We start from the raw sequence: 17,398 nt of genomic DNA on the forward strand, positions 1-17,398 counted from the left end.
GTACAAATCACATCACAAATTTTTCTCCCCGGTTTTGGGGCTTATTCAGCTGCCAACGTGATGCTGAATTTTTAAAGCAAAGTGCGGGCTGGTAGGAGAGCTGTTTTGCAAATAAAAGTGCAGAAGGCAGCTTTGAAAAGCCAGGCAGTGCAGAAAGCAGCAGCCCGGGACCGGGTGTGCAGCAGAGCCGTCCAACATGCATCTCCAAAATGCCAAGAAATCAAGTATTTTGCCACTCTTTTCCCCATCACCTCTTCCATAAAATCATGCAGAACTACCTTGCCAATCCTAAATTCATGCAGAACATTTAAAAAACACTCTTCATTGCTGTGCAAATGCAAAAACCTTCAGTGCTACAGCCCTTCTGTGGTTCTTTTCTAACCAATTTATATATTATTCAAATTAAACTTACTACCAGGAAATAAATTGGGCTTCTAATCCAGCTAGTTTTCAGGAAAAGGATATGCTAATAAAATTTTATTAGAAAGATTTGAAGAAATGCTTGGCACGGTTAAAGACACGGGATTTCAATTTTCATCTAATGTGTTTTCATCATAGTAGCCAGAAAAATTGTCTTCCCTCCCCTTCAGTTAATCAGTATCACAAGACTTTCCTAATCATTTATTGTGCTACTTTGTGTTTTAGAAACGGGTTCACAGCTTTGAAAGCTTATCCAGGAAAAACATGACAGAGGCTCTTGCAGGGCCCAAGAGGTGTTTACTGCCTCAGCTGCACTTCACTGGCAAAACAGATACCCTCAAAATACACTAAAAAGCAATCCCTTCAACAACATCTAGCCCATGTTGGAGCCAGGAGATGACTGGAAAAATTATTTCTTCATATTTCGATCCCAGTGTTCCCTTTGGGGATGCTGTTGCAGCGGGTTATCCCGTTGCTCAGGCTTCAGCACTGCTCAGCAACCGGCTTCCGGCAGCCACCTGCACTTAGCAAAACACAGCAGCCTGATTCGGTCTGCAGTGAAGTGACGTGATTCAGCTGGGGTCACCCCAAAGCTAGCAGCTCAAACCCAGGCAGTTACCACAGCTCAGCCCTTGGGGCAAACCAGCCCAGCTCTCCAACCACCCTAATTTCCGTTCCCAGGCAAAGGGGTCACGGCACCAGCAGCCGTTTCCTAGGGCGGCGAAGGACCAACATCCGCCCAGCGCCTCCGCAAGAAAAGCCAGCCCTGCTGCTCTCCAAAGCGCCACTGAAAGCGAGTGTCGTTTCAGCCAGGCAGGGACTGCTTCTGCAATTTTTCATCTTGCTCCTCTGCTGCCAAGTTATTTCTTTTCAAGATGGCTTTCACACATGGGAAGCTTCCTTTTAGCACATCAGACAGCTGCATACAGGTTTCACCTCCAGGACATGCAGATATCTGGCAGCTTCCTCAGCTCTCCAAAGGAGATGGCATACAATAGGGTTTGAAAACTTAAAGTAGTAAGAAGTCGTTTACCTAGTTTCCATCTGCTCCAGCAGCTCACATAGCAGGACATTCAAGATGCAGATTATCTTCCCTTAAATATTATTCCCACATGGATTCCCTTCTTTAATATTCCCCTGCACCTCCCTTTACGCTTTGCATACAGGCCTACTGGGCTATAGAAGACATTTGGAGATCAGACACAGCCAACACAGCTTGGCTTTTCGGTCCTATAATATGAGAAATAATGAGTTGTTTTAAATATTTTTCTTGCATATCATCATCACGGCATAACTTGCGAGCAATAAACGTAGGAGAAACGCATCCATTTGTTCCCAGGCCCTGCGAGTCTGCTCCCAAGAACAAATTAGAGGGCAAAGGTTTACCACCTCGTAAGGGTGACAGGTCTGCGTCTGACATCGCAACCCAGGTCTGTGTCTGCTGGGCCTGGCTCAGGCTCTCCCTCGTCCCCTTTTCCAGCTTCACCACATCTGCCTTTTTCTTTCCTCTCTCTAAAAATGGAATGGCAAGAAGGCCATGAAGTATGAACCAAAAGCTTGCCCAGTTAGAACTGGGCAAGCTCAAAACACTGAAAATTTTAAAACTGACTCCAAAATATCTGAAGTTTAACTTCTTTTTACAAGATTCTTCTGCATGAAAGCATTTGAGGGCCATACAGACGCACTTCCAAGCCCTATATTCTGACCCACCACACAGATCCCAGCGCAAAGACATACCGAACAGGTAGAACGGGCAATAAAGACAGACATTTTCCAAGACGTGGAAATCAAAGGCTATATTTTTCTGACCACCGTAGAAAGTTGCGTAGTCATTCGCAACCTCAGTCATTAACTGTGGAACAGTCACTGAACACGCTCACAAATAGGAAAGTGAGCGTGTCTAACTGAAAATCAGGTCCAGAAGTAGAAAAAGTTGCACGTGTCTGAATTAAAGGACAGCGTAATTAAATGAGCTGCTTTATAATAGAAAGATATGAAGAACTGCAGGAACAGCTGAAGCCAATAGATAGAAGGGTATATAAACTATTTATGCTAGAAAGATTTCCATCAGGACACCTAATAACCTAAGGGCAACGTTTTTTGTCCAACGGAACCAGCAGTAACAGTGCACTGTAATTCAACCATTGACAACAAATGAAGATAGGCTGGGAGTTTATTTGGTCTGCTACATCTTTTTTTATCCTGAAACTGTAATTACATCCACTCTTTGGAAAAAAATTACAGCTTTGAGTGGTTCTAGGCAAAAAGTTTCTTCCTACTACCCACATCAGGCAAAGAGAAATATTTTCTGAGATCTCCTCTTCAAAATTTGGACTTATTTTTAATATAAATAACTTTGTTACTCTGCTCCAAACGATAAGAGAATTCAATTTGGCTCAGTTAGCTGTAAAGGAAGTATTTCTTCCCCCTCTTTCAGAGAGCAAAATTCTTCGCTGCAAATAAGTAAAGACAGAAACAGGCAGTTTCTTCCCTGCAAGCTGCACAGTTCTGGAAGGCAAAACAAGCCCTAGCAGCAAGAAACACCTAGTTTTCAGTTATTGTAGTTTAAGGGAAAAAACTCTAAGGTTCAAAAAAGTGGCAAAGCCAATGGGAGGACAGAGGGAGTCTGCTATGGGGATTTCTTCAGCCAGATTGAAGAAATATCCTCCGATTCAAGCAAAAACAAGTGCAAGACTAAACTTCCAAAGAGAAACAATTTAACCCAAACACCTTTCCGCTATAAGCGATAGGAGAGTCTAGAGCATTTCTCCAACTTCTGTTGTGGAGCAAACCGCATCTCTTGGAAAGGGCCAGCCCCAGCGTGCCGGGGCCACGCCGCACGCAGCCGCGCCGTCTCCGCAGCCCCTCGCATCCGGCTGACTCCTCCTGAAAACCACCGACACTGCGATTTTTGCTTCTCTCCTCCGACTTGCCTCATTAGACAGCTATTCTCCATCTGCACCGTTCTCGCAGGCGTGAAGTTTCTTTGCGTTTCTAACCTAAACGGCTAATTTAGTTCCATTCATTTTTCAGCAAATATTGGGTTTGGACTTATCCCGCTCTCCCTAGTATGGCACTTGTATAGAGTGCCAAGGCAACTAGCCTCTCATCACTTTAAATTGTCTCACTTCTCCATACTATTTTCTTTCCAGATCATTCAGCGGTTTGCTTCTGGCTTGATCCTCAAAGCCTTTTCGCTACTCAAAGGGAGTTTTCCTACTGATTTCAGTAGGCTTTGGATCAAGCACATAAAGAAGAAAACACAGCAAAGAAAGTCCAAACAGAGGCCCTCGAAGAGCTAATAAAACGCTGCATGCCTGGGCTTGCTGTGGGGAAGGAACAGCTTCTCTGTTTATTGCTGCTCATTAAGTCATTACAAACAATTAAAGCAGCAGAGTCAAGGAGCACGGAGCTATCATCTCCAGCTCCCCAGCCCGCCTCTCTGCCCCCCTGCAGGAACTTCAAATCTCCCAGTGGGAGTCCCTCGGCAATTGATTTCCCACTTGTGAAACGCAATGAGATGATGTCCTGTGTTTCCTGATGAGAAAGGAAGAGGAAAAGGAAAATTTGCCCCTGCTTTTCCTTTTTCTCCCCCCTCCAAGTAGCATAGCTGAGATGTCAAATTTCCCACTTCCAGGGAGCCATTTCAGGAACGCCTGTCCACACAGTACGTGCACAGAGAGCATCACACTTGTGCAAGAAGCGACCCTTGAGGACGGATTCCCCCTCAAACAGGCATTAAAGCAGGCCCTGGAAGAAGTGCAATTAGCAGGAATAGCTGCATTTCCCCAGAACGGTTAACTTCCCTGCCCATCCTGCTCTGCAACCCTTCTACCTTCTCCAAGAGCAGCGTGCCCAGGAAAGCTGCAGAGCAGGGTAAACAGCTCCGTCGCAGAGCACTACCGCGGGAAGCAGCAACTCCAGCACGATATCTAACAGCCGAGACAACACAGAGCCACTTATCAACCCATTACGACGTCTCCCGGACTCACTCCAACGCTCAAGAGAGTTAGGAAAGCAGACCTGTTTTCCAAGAACTGGCTGCGCGACCGAAACGCGAACGGCAGCCTGGCAAGCGCAGACGCAGTCAGCTGCGCCCAAAGTGCCTTGCCAAAGGAAGGAGCGGGAACAGTGGCAGATCCCTGCCGGCATAAACTGCAGAAACTCCATTACCAACAACCACACGAGCTCCACTGATGTTTGCTCACCTTTTGCGTCACTTTTGTTGCTTTTGCATTAATTTTAGATCTCAAATACTGCAAATGTATTTTTGCTCTCCACAGCCATATGAAGATCTGAACACCTATCTTTCTTCCACCTCCTTTCTCCCACCCATCATTTTTCCCCTGTATAATGGGCAAAATTGAGCTTGTTGTCACTTTGGGAAACAAGCCCATAAACTCCTCTACAGATTTCAATACAGCCAAACAACTAAATCTCCAGTATTCAAATGCCCCAGGGCAGGGAAAGAAGATTGAGAGCAGAGACAGGAGCACCAGCCGCTGGCAGCAGGTCTCTGTGAGACACATGATGATAGAAGCCAGGGCTTTTATTTTTCCACTGAATACAAGAGATGAAGAATAATCACCCAGAGGAAAGCCTAGGTGACTGTCCCCAGACACTTTGCGTGGAGCAGCCTGTATGCTACCACTACTTGAAATCAGCCTTCAAGTGCATTACACGACCCTCAATTTCTTTTTCATCCTCTGACTTGCTGCAGCGCTGCCAGAGGGGTGCCAGACTGCTGCAAAGATCAGGTGCTGGAAAACTGCTCCTGCTACAAAGTGAGGAGAAGAAAGCGGAAAGAAGTCTGCTTGGAGGAGTTTTTTCCAGCACGGCTTTTCTCCCAGTTGCTCCGCAGGGGGCTGCGGTCTGCCAGGCGCAGTCCAGGGGCTGCAGCTCAGCGAGCTCCCTTGCGCCGCCCGAGCTGGGAGAGCCGTCTAGTGCATGCTCCAAGCAAACGTGGGGTGAAAGACCTTAGTGTGAGCCTTTCGGCTGTGTCTTCCCTTGCGCCTGAAGGGAGGGACACACACACCCAGCTCCCTTGCCACAGCTGATACACCTGGCTCACCGCAGCCTGGCCACACACCTGCAAGATAAGCTGGGGTATGCCTTTCCGCTTTTGGCTGTCTACCCCACTGCACAGCTGCAAAAGCTTACAATATTCTGCCTCCCTCCTGCACATTTTCCTTTCCAAGCAGGAAAGCCCACTGTTGGACGCTCCAGGGAGGAAGAAGTCTGCTCCATGCAACGTGGAGCAAGTCAAGCATGAATGCTGCAAAGTCCCACAGGGAAAATGAGGGAGACTAATTAGCTACCACAGACCAAAAGATCTCCTCACCTTCACCCTGGCCAGATGTTAGCAAAATCCAAAGTCTCAGAAAAACAGAGGCTGCAGCTAGCTCTATTTACGTAGAGCTGGCATGTCCCAGCTGCCTAACCCTTTGCTGTTCGCCTGAGCCCATAGACGGGGCAAAGGGCTTACAGAGCTTGCATTGCCAAAACCTGACCGCAGGGCAAGGACTTCATCACAGCCTTCTTTTAAATTGGGATGTAGCGGAGGACAGATGTGTAACTGATTGCTAAGTAACCTGCAGAGACATGAAACTACTTCACAGTTATCTGCTGCTCACTAAGCAACACAAGAAGGTTATTGCTGCAGCTGGGGAGTGTTTCTGTACAGCATGTACTCCTGCGACTCCTGACATCTGAGGCAGAGAAACATATCACTTAGCATTTACCAAAAGAAAGCAATTCTTATTACAAAAGAATCAACTTCCCGGCGAGGAGCCACCGTTAGCTTGCAGAACTCTGCAGAAATGGGCCATTTACAAGAAAATCATTTTCGTCCACCTTCAAGTGAAACTGAAAACCCGGTAGAAATGAAGCAGTCTCATGGAGTCCAGATGTGCTGCTTATTGATAAAACAACACCCTGATATCACTTAGAATCACTAGCATTAGAACAGGAAAGAGTCATTTAGCTATAACTCAGCCCTCCAACACAAAATACCTTCTCCTGCTTTGTCAGCTCTCACCTGAAACCACTCACCTGATAGGAGGCCTTTCATGGTCCAGCAAGTTTTATGCTTCGGAAATTCCCAGTAGAAAATGTAGAGGGTTCCCCTCCTCCTCCTTTTCCCCCCGCCATCATTTTTTTCTGCTTTGCCTCTGCAAGCATCTGCAATTCCTCCTCTATGGTCAGGCTGCCTGCAATTAGAGCTGCATCTATAGGATTTCTGACTGGGACCCAATTTTCCTCTGTGCACTGAAACCACTAGGCAGAGACTTGGAGGCTTCAAGAGCCTTTCCCCTGGGAATTTGGTTCTTCAGGGTTCCCTCTGGGACAAACCTGAGGTTTAGGGTTGGGAGCAGATTTTCAAGGGAGCAGAATTAGGTCCTAAAGAATCACGTTCACTGCTCTTTCAGTTATTTCTGGTGCACATACTGGATCCATCCTTTCTACTTGCTCAGAGCCAAATGTTCCTGCTACACCCATGACCACACGATGGAGGTAAGCAGATACCACCAGTTTAAAACCTTAGTTTGCAGCAATACCTCCTCTTCTCCTTTTTTTTTGCTCTATATTTCTGTATTTCACAGCATACCACTTCCAACTGAAGTTCACCTCCATATTATTGAGCATTTGCTTGCTCCATCACATCAACACTTTCAACAAGGATCATGCTCTTCAAAATGAATTTTCATTAGCAGATCTTTGGCCACATGAATTATGATGACCTATTTAAATAGGTCAGGCAGGCGTGAATTGCAAAATTGAGCTGTAATTAATGATTCTAGTCAAAAGCTGTACGATTGAGCTTGGCTAATCTCAAATCCAGCCTCCTCCTTTTCTCCTTCCTCCTTACAATAATCAACACTAAGTAATCAGATCCTTGTAATCAGCTGTCTCGGTTGGCACGAAGAACACATGGAGAAGGCTCTATGTAATTGCCCTAGAATACATTGTGCTGGAAGACAGATTTCATGCTTTTTTTTTAAAGCAATGAACATTGTACAAAATATTAAAACATTTTTCTAAAACATGATATTAAGGTGAAGATGAGTCATTTCACTGTCATAACACAGAGAGGGAGGGGGAATTGGAGTGAGCAAAGCAGCAAATTCTTTCAGCAATTTGCTCTCCACAACCCTCTCATGATTAGGCTTTCAGGCCAGACGAGCTGTGCCACTTAGGCAGACTAGGTGACACATTGAGCTGTTGCTTAGAGATATTTGAATACACTGCACAGAGCCTGCTCTCTGGCAAGCATCCCTGAAGAGTTGTGTGCTGTTTATCAGTGGATACATTCGCTTTATTCCAGCGGTGATTGCAAAGCCGCGCTATGCGGCTTTCAAAGCGAGGCTGGTGGCGACAGAAGGGGCAACTTAAGAACTGACATTTTCAGTGTTAAAGTCACAAAAGTGACTCCTATCATTCAAAAGCAGCACAAGGACACCAAGGGTTATTAGCAGCTGCATAACAACTGGCTTAATAGCAACTAAAGAACAGGTAGCTCAGGTGTGGGATCCCAGCACATTGCTGTAAGAGACCCATACAACAGCACCCTAGGGGTCAGCAGCCTCTTCCCCCCCCCCCCCCCCCAAAAAAAAGCAATGAGCTAGGAGAAGGGCAGCAGATCTGTACCTACCTTTTCCCCTTTGACACATTCCCATTTCTGACAGGGTGGGGGTGGAACAATTAGGGCAATCAACATCCTTTTATTTGCCCCTTTCCTCCAATCATTTTTTATTATTATTATTTTGGATTGCTCCTTATGTCCTGCTTATTGCCTCTACCAAACTGCACTGGAGAATCCCCCTTTGCCATACACATTTACTAAAGAGGACCAGCAGGAAAATATAATCCTGTTAATGTATTGGTGGTCATTGATAGGTTCAAGGGTTAACAGCATCTCAAATCAGTTGAAAAAGCAAGCTGTTAACTGCAGCCTGGAGTACTACCGCACAGGCAACACAAGGTAGGGTCATACCTGGTGTTTTTTTTTTCCTTTCAGGCACAGCTCCTGTCACCAGGTTACCCAAAAGCCCTGACTCATGTGGACTGATGGAAGAAACATGAGCAAACCAACACTGGCAGCTCAAAGCTCAAGTGTGCCAGCACTAGAAGGGGCAACAGGCCCCTTCTGGAAGCCCTTACTTCCCAAGGGCTTTGATCTACATAGACTCAGCTACCTCAGGACCAGAAAAAAAAGAAATGAAGTACTGGCTCTCTTCTGGCCCATTTGTGTTCCCTGAGAGTCCTGGGGAAAAACAGGAAAAACATGCAAGAGTAAAAACATCCTAGGATGGAAACCTGTTTAAATTTCTCTAGAACAAGGTTATTTGAAGCCAGACTAAGGAAAAAAAGTAAGGTATTTAAAGACTACCTGTGTATATCCTGCCTGTACTCATTACATCCTCATGCAAATTTTTGCATTGCAGCAAGATTGGCACCATGCTGTTGTTGGGTGGTTTTCTTTTTTTTTTTTTTTTTAAATAAGGCCTTAGCTGCTTCCAGAACTGCACTAACAACCCCACTTTCAGCCTGAGCTAGAACCTCTTCAACAACACAGTTCCACACAAGGAGCTGGGCAGCTCCTGCAGCCCCACGAGGAGCTTGCTCCAGGCCAGCCACAGCACATCTCCAAAAACATCCCCAGGCCAGAGAGCAGGAGAGCTGCCCCAGTGCCTCAGGGATGCCCTGCAGAGGAGCCAGTGCTTGGCCAGAGCTACAGGGAGCAAGCTCCAACTCATTACAGCTGCTGCTGACAGCTCCAGCCACCTACCACTTCCCTGTGATGCACCTTGTATCCCCATCACCACTGGGCTGAGGCAGTTGCTCACACAGCATTTACCTTCACTGCTTCTCAGTGGAGGCAGCAAAGGGGCAGTTATTGATATATTCCTTGCCTGACATAAATGAGGATGCTTCTAAGCGAATAAAACTCATTACTCTAGTTTTCTTTAAAGTGCCTCCAGTACCACCTCATCCAGTGAAGGATAAGCCTGCTCCATCCCCATCACTCAGGAAAATCCCCACCCCTGTCTGAACGCCCTGCCTGGCTCCCAGGAGGTGCCCCACAAGGCATGCACCATCACCCACTTGTTCCAGCCCAGCTCATTTTGGCTGAAGAGGGTTGGGAAGCTATTGAACAGATGATGTCCTGGCTTTTGGACACGGGAAGAACCAGCCAGCACGGAGGGGACAACCGAGCCTGGGTGACTGGGGAAGAAGCCCAAAACCCATGCAGGCTCCTGCCCAGCCACCCCACTTGCCAAGCCAGCACCATGCAAAGGGCTGTGCAGGTGCTTTCAGGGGCCAGCAGTGGCCAGCCCTTGCACATACCCAGGCAGAGACCAAAGCAGATTAGGGATGGCTCAGTTCCAAGACAGAGGTTACATGATAACATGTTATTCCACAACAAACAGCCTGGCCAGGCATACTGTTTTTGCAAACGTTGGCTTCTAGGGAGTAAACTGTTTGACGTAACCAGCTCTAAATATTAGCCTGTGGGTGCTATAACACTTTTTGAAAAGCATTGAACACCTCATGCACATAAATCACCCTTACACCAGCACTTGCAAGACAGTTATCAGAGAACATTTTGTTTCAGCAAGCAGGGAGTATTGATTGCACATTTGCGTCCTTGATAGGAGCTTGACTCTTTGGCAGCAGTCTTGCCAGACCAAATGGGTCCCAGGTCTTCTTCAGCCTGGTTTCCAGGTGTCTGACCCAGAAAGCTTGGTTTTGATCATGCAGCCAAAAGCACCACCAGCAGCGAGCCCCACCCTCTGCATACCCTGCCCAGGCCCCTTGCTGCAGGGCTGAAGCATTGCAGAACGCTCACATTGCATTGCCCACACTGCTGATGTGGAAATAATCCTATCACCCAAGAACCTAATTAAAAATAGACATTTCCCAGTGCTCTCCAAAAGCAAAAAGGGTGAAGAGAGCTTCTGTCCTGCCCTGGTCTTTCCCCCGCCTCTCCCTTTGTGGGGTCTCTTTCCGCTGGAGCTCAGCCCCAAAGTCCCTCCAAGGACTCAAGGGAGCACAGCTCTCCATGCCTGCCCACTCCAAAACGATGGATAGCCTTCATCTGGAGTCAGCAACACATCAGCTTTATGGAGGTAATAAAGCACCATCGATTCAGCATCACAGGGGATTACCCCTCCCCTAAGATCCTGTCTTTCCTCTCTGCTCACACAGCACACTCGAGCTGGACAGCGTGAGTGTGGGTTTTGAGAGGCAAATCCTGCCTCCATCACATGGATTTGCCAGCGATAAAACTTTGTCCCCTTGTACTGTGCTGATGGTGCACAGTACCACCTGTGAAAGAGTAGGTCTGAATGGCTCAGAGGGAAAATGCAGCTCGCACACTTCACGACAGCAGCTTGAGACTGTTATACTTGGTCTTCAGGTACTTCATGGCACTGTAACGTTTATAATCAAGTGGAAGGGACGCCCAGACAGAAGCAGGATGCAAACGCTCTCCTGTTTCCTGTTACACCAACGCACACAGGGGACAAGGCCTGACTGTGCTGCGCTCAGCCACCAGCTCTGGCCAGAGCCGGAACAAGTCAAAGTCCTTCTCTGGGGATGGAGCTGCTCCTACCACCTTGCAACGCCGTGGCTGACTTTAGATCCATTTGCAATTGCTCTCCCAAAACTGAGTGGATTTGCATTATCGAAGCTATATGCAGGGAACAGAGTTCAGAGAAAGCAGGGCCAGTGCATATTTCTTGGGGGTTTAAAGGAAACAAAAGTCCCTCTACCCACACTAGACAGTAAGAGGAAACTGCTAGTCATGACCTCGCTCCTGGCAAGGTTGTTGCAATCAAATGCATTTGAACTAAGGCATACAAGAGACAGCGCTCACTGAAGGAGAGAACTAACACAGCACACAGGGAGGAAGCAGGTAGGTCCAGGGATGCAGCCTGGTCCACCCAGGGCAGGCACATCACCAGCAGGACCCACAGCAGCACAGCCACCCACCTCCAAACTTTACATCCGCTTATGAACACATCCCGAAACAAGCAGCACCAGAGAAAAACATGCTGGGACATACAGCTACTGTCCAAGGTGGCATCAAAGCCATTTCCAAGATAATACCGCTTGGGAAAGCAAAAGGCTAGCTTTTAAGCTCTCTTACAGACCTGATAGATGTACTTTATGTTGAAAAATGGCAGGCTAAGACAGAAGGGTTTGCAGTGCAAACACTTTTAGACCCTTTTGCCCCAGGGAATAGGTACTGGTAACGACATCTCAGCCTTTCAGTAGCAATGGGCAATGCCTCTGTCCACACACCTCTCCATATCACTTTAGAGCACAGCTTGCACAATAAAAGAATCAAGACTTTCCCCTCCCTGGTTGGACATGCAAGGGACACCCTGAGCACCCACACTAAAAGTGACTGCTTTAAAGTCAAGGAACTGTAACCCACACAGAAGACCCTCAGCATGAATTTAACTTGGAAAGGTCTGTTCATACTGCCAGCCTCTTTTGGGGAATTCATTTGGAAAGAAGCATATCACCACCCCACATCACCATCACCTGGAGACTCTCCTTGCTCTCCAAAACTCCTAGGCTCATTAAATTTGAGGTGCCTGTTGCAAAGTGCATACTCTCCAGGATACACTGGCTGCACAAGACACTGGTTGAGCAACTGGGGCTCTCACAGCCACCCTCCCACGCACTGCCAGAAAAAAAGTAGGAGATCTGCTCTTCCAGTGGGGGTCTCCAACCAAATTTGCCCCTAGGATTCTCCCAAGCAACCCCACAGCACAGGTACATTCAGCCAGATGGGTGGCATTTCCACCCGCCCCTCACCCCCACAGTAGTGCAGGATGCCTTACCCTCACCAACTTGCATGCATTGAATTATGATCCGGGCAAGTCCAAAAGCCTCATACCCTTCTGCATATTTTCCCCAGACGACATCTGAGAATAGTAAACTTAATGTTGCATTCTCCTGAAATCTTCCATCTTCCAGTATTTCTTTCTCTTTGTCCAAGACAACACCAATTCCTGGAAAAGTGCCTTCCTACTAAGGAGTTTATCATCAAAACCCATTATCCTGTACAACTATTCACAAACTGTGTCAGCTTTCCTAAAAGAAGCGGAAAGAGCACTCTTGGGGTCTTTAGTCTGAAAACATCATCCAATTCATTATCATTCCCACGGATCTTCTTGGACCCCCTCCAATTTCTGTTTCATTTTGCTTAGGCCGAATGGCTGCTCAGTTTTCTGTTGAGATACAGAAAATACCTGCAATAATTGTATACTGAGCACAAAAAAGCCTGTCTGCTGAAAAGTCAATTATACCAATGGCCTGAAGGAGTTACCTCCCTGGGTGCAATGGAGTGTTTTATTCCCACTCCGTTGCTGGAGCACACTAATCTTGCCAGAAAAGGGTAAACATCCTCAGAAGAGCGGCAAAGTCAAGCACAGCTCGTAGCTACATGGCTCACATAAGTGAGCTGACCTGCTTCGTTAAGAAATGACACTACCACAGACGTGCTGCCTCACACAACCAAGGCATAGTTCAGGTGGATACTTGCATATTTTTTTTCCTCCCCCTCTCTGGGTTTTAAAACAAAAGTCAGGGGACCTGCAGCTGCATGCTACATTTAAGAGACTAAAGGAGATTCAAAGGACCTTGGATTTGCTTTTTCTTCCCCCTCCCTCCCCCCTTTTACAGGCACATGAAGGTAAAGTGCTCTTATATCATTACTGGTTTTGTTTGATCTGGGGTGTGTTTCTGCTGGGCTCCACTCCCTAGACTCCCATTTCTGGCGAGGCAGCACCTGAAGGTTTTAGCTGCATTTCCAAGCCTGGACCGGAGACCCAGCTTGGGAAAAATCAGCTCCCCCAGAGCAGCTGAAGCCAGTGCAGATCTGGCAAGGTACATCTATTTATTTGCTCCTTTCCAGATCTATAACATGTGCCTGCCTCTCATTCCCTCCCCACACATATGTGGGCATCTTCCCCTGTTTAAAAACCACCCATATTCCCTAGTGAAACATTTTAACCTCCCCTTCCCACCATCTCACACATCCCTCATTCAGGCAGCCTCAGCCTGACAGCCCTGAGCACTGCCTGTGCCGTTCAGCATCTCCCTCGCTCCGGGGGAGAGCAGCCCCGGTGCCTCAGCTGCTCACCAGCATCCGGCTTATCCACTACTTCACTAGCCCAGCGTAGACAACTCTTTCCCTCTCTGGTGTGAACAAACATTAATTGCTCCGATGCGCAAAGCGCACACAGAGCCACCATGGTGATACGACTGCAAGGACTGGCAACGTCAGCATCCGAGACCCTCCTCCAGCTCCGACTGGAGCAGAGGCTCAGCAGCACACAGCCGCAGGTGCCGGTGGACGCAGCCGAGCCGTCGCTCTCCCAGGTAAGAGCAGCTTCAGCCCCTGACTCCAGACTTCTTGCCTTTATTATTGCTGTGTGACAACAAAATGCAAGAAGGGAAACTTCCTTGCAGAGTCTGGGGACCACTTGCTGACTTTCATCTTCACGGGGGGTTTTGGTTGGCTGTTTGCTTGCTTCCCTGCAGAGGAATTCCTGCAAGTGTGGGACAGGCAACAGCGACAGATGTGGCAACTGCTAGAAAGATATAAGGAGATGGGATAATTCTTGCTGTGATTCTAAGGTGGACTTGCTTTCAGGGCACTTTCTCCTTTGCTGGATAACCCTGAACTCTTGAGACCATAGGTTTCTACCTCCAAGTTTTGTGCACTGCTACAATCTGCCATGGGAATGGTCTGCTTAATGACCAGATCACAACCTACTTTTGGTTAAAAAGTTACTTTAATTGTGGGTTAAGCCTTTTTAATTCTTATTTATATTTTTAAATACTCCTTGAACTTCATTGCTTTTTCTTTCCTTCCTCTTTTGCTAGGGAGCAGGGAGTAGCCGTGTCAGAAACTTCCACTGCATTGTCTGGGAAATCTTGGTCCATGAAAAGTGTCTGAAGTCCCCTGACCCAAAGAAATGCACTAATTAAATACTGCAATGCTTCTGCTCTGATTTGGAAAAGCAAGTGCTGTGCAAGTGAAACAGCAGACTTCCCTAAAGTCCTCTGAGGGCTGTAAATAGTCTGCCAGGCAGAAAGCTTCCCTCTCCGTTCCTGCCAGCCCCACCAAAGATTCTTGCTGCAGCTGGTTGAACAGGAGCCACTTGACTTCCCTAGCAGAGAACAGCTACAGCTACAGCTCAAGGGATGCTCCGAGAGAGAAGAGTGCCTCTGCTCATATAGGGAGATATAATCCAATTTGCTTTGTGCTTGGAGCCTTATAGTGTCATCTTCTTTTTCCTGCTCATTTAAAAAAATGTAACTTGTGCAAAGGTGGGGAAACAGGACAGGTAAGTTAGACGGTCCATGCTGCCTCAGGACCCACTCTCTGAAAATAACTCACTTCTAAATGAGAGCACAGCTCCTTGCCAGCACAGACGAAAGGCTCCCTGCCAGGCTAAGGAGGCTCTTAGTGACACCTGAAGGTAGCCTGTGATCAGCTCAAGCAGGCATGGGAAACAGCTCTCTGTGGGATGATGGGAACAGCACCTGTTTCAATGCAGGCAACAGCTGCTACCTGGACAGCATCACAAAGTTCAACCTCACCTTCCAAGAACAGGCACCTGATTTCTATGTTGTCCTCCCTGTGATTTACTCTGTGATCTGCGCAGTTGGGCTCACAGGCAATACTGCTGTCATCTATGTGATCCTCAAGGCCCCCAAGATGAAGACTGTGACAAACATGTTCATCCTGAACCTCGCCATAGCCGATGACCTGTTCACACTTGTCTTGCCCATTAATATTGCTGAACACCTCCTTCACTACTGGCCCTTTGGAGAAGTCCTCTGCAAGGTCATCTTGTCCATAGACCACTACAATATCTTCTCCAGCATTTATTTCCTAACAGTGATGAGCATAGACAGGTACCTGGTAGTGCTCGCTACAGTTAGGTCCAAGAGGATGCCACATCGCACGTATCGAGCGGCCAGGATTGTCAGTTTGTGCATCTGGGTCCTAGTCACCATCATAGTTCTCCCTTTCATCGTCTTTGCCAACGTCTACGTAGATGACCTGGAGATCAAGAGTTGTGGCCTAAATTTCCCCAAGCCTGAAAGGTTCTGGTTCAAAGCCAGCAGGATCTATACCCTCATCCTTGGCTTTGCCATTCCAGTATCCACCATCTGCATCCTCTATACCATGATGCTCTACAAGCTAAGGAACATGCACTTGAACTCTAATGCTAAAGCCCTGGACAAAGCCAAGAAGAAAGTCACTATCATGGTCTTCATAGTGCTGGCTGTCTGCCTCTTCTGTTGGACCCCCTTCCACTTGGCCACCATCGTGGCTTTGACCACTGACTTGCCCCAGACCTCCATGGTCATTGGTATATCCTACTTCATTACAAGTCTAAGCTATGCCAATTCATGCCTGAATCCTTTCTTGTATGCTTTCCTTGATGACAGCTTTCGAAAAAGTTTCCGAAAGATGCTGGAATGCAGAACTTCTTAGAACAGCAGATTGGGGCTCACAGATCCCTCCCCTCCCCCATACCTTTATAGGGGCAACTCCGTAAACTCTTGAGGGGATAGCTAACGAATGCACAAGTGCTCTTTCTCTTTGATTTAAGATGTAATGTATGTGCTTGTTTTATTTTATTGTTATCATTCACATGGTTTGTACTGCTTACTTGCAAGTTTTGCATTTTCCTCCTCTGCATCTCCCAGCTTCTCAAAGCTGCATTTTTGTACTCATTTTTGTCACACCCTGAAGCACACTAAAGGCAGAAAACTACCTTTTCAAAGGTGTACTTCTGCTGCATAACAGTCCTTTATTGCCATCTGCTGTACAGTACAGAAAAGCTGGGTTTCTTCCCATATACTGCTATTGAAAAAGATCAGCATTTGGAGGTTGATGCAGTCTTCAGTTCTTAATAGATTTATTGGGAGGATTGTTTCTTGGCGTAGGGTTAACTACTGCTCATCATAGTGCATTAAGAAAACAGACATACCAAATGGAAGATAAATGAGTATTTGGAAGAAAAAAAACTAAATATTTTCGTGTCCTCATATATGCACATGTGTTTTGGTTGTATTTTTGATTATGAGGGATGTCCCACTTTCCTGAACTGTTAATACAAACTCAAATTTAAACCAAAAGCAAAACTTGTATCTCAAACACCATGCAGATACTACAGCAACTATGTTGTTTTTTTTTTGCATTAGTAGCAATTTTTAACAGCATCATTTCTGTTAAGTGTCAAAAAATATTTGAACATGTTTGATGAAATAAAGCTTATGGAAAAAAGAGTCTGCTCTTCCTTTTACTGAAGGAAACTATTATGCTAGTTATCCCATGTCATTGCATCATTGCCTTCTATGTTACATTTCACCTCTTGCAAAATAGGATATTGCCAATTTATAATACAATTAAGGCTTCGTAAGCCACAAGAAAAGCCCTGAAAAGCCTTACAGATAAAGGTCCTTGTTTAAAAGCAAAGTTAAGTACTCGAACATAACTGGGGCCTGAGAGGAAGAGAATCTGGAAACCAGAAACAGCATATTGAAAACCACAGAAATTACTATCAACCTGTTGAAATCCCACCCTACAAAGGTTCCACCCGTGAGCAATGCCCAGAGAGCTGAAGTTGAGATCACAGCTTATCAGCAGTGGGACCATCCTCCAACAAGACAGGGTTAGGTGAGGGGCTTTTCTGAACATCAGCCGCAATCTGGGTCAACTTCACCCAGCCTGTGCCCAGGCTGTAATGAGAACATCTCTTCCTCATTAATAAACAATGAGATGGGAATGAGACCTCTTCCCAGCTTTCACAACTGGGACAAAACCTCATCACCACCAAACACCTACAGAGACAAACAGGTCCCATTGCCACATTCAGTCCTAGAGATACATTCCTAGAAGGGCAATCCTCACAGGGAGGAAAGGGTGATGACTGCACTC

General features: G+C 46.7%; 1 protein-coding gene across 1 annotated transcript; it reads left to right on the plus strand.

Moving 5' to 3' along the window:
* Positions 1-13,728: 13,728 nt before the first annotated feature.
* On the plus strand, positions 13,729-16,738 carry NPBWR2 (neuropeptides B and W receptor 2). The gene is made up of 2 exons (XM_009671072.2): positions 13,729-13,818; positions 14,326-16,738. The coding sequence occupies exon 2, from the start codon at positions 14,951-14,953 to the stop codon at positions 15,947-15,949; it is 999 nt and encodes a 332-aa protein (XP_009669367.2). The 5' UTR covers positions 13,729-13,818; positions 14,326-14,950; the 3' UTR covers positions 15,950-16,738.
* The last annotated feature ends 660 nt before the right edge of the window (positions 16,739-17,398 follow it).

Source organism: Struthio camelus, chromosome 18 (assembly GCF_040807025.1).
Source record: "Struthio camelus isolate bStrCam1 chromosome 18, bStrCam1.hap1, whole genome shotgun sequence".
NCBI lineage: Eukaryota > Metazoa > Chordata > Aves > Struthioniformes > Struthionidae > Struthio > Struthio camelus.

Excerpts from the sequence above, each read along its gene's own strand:
- NPBWR2 (XM_009671072.2), top strand. The coding sequence starts at position 14,951 with ATGGGAAACAGCTCTCTGTGGGATGATGGGAACAGCACCTGTTTCAAT.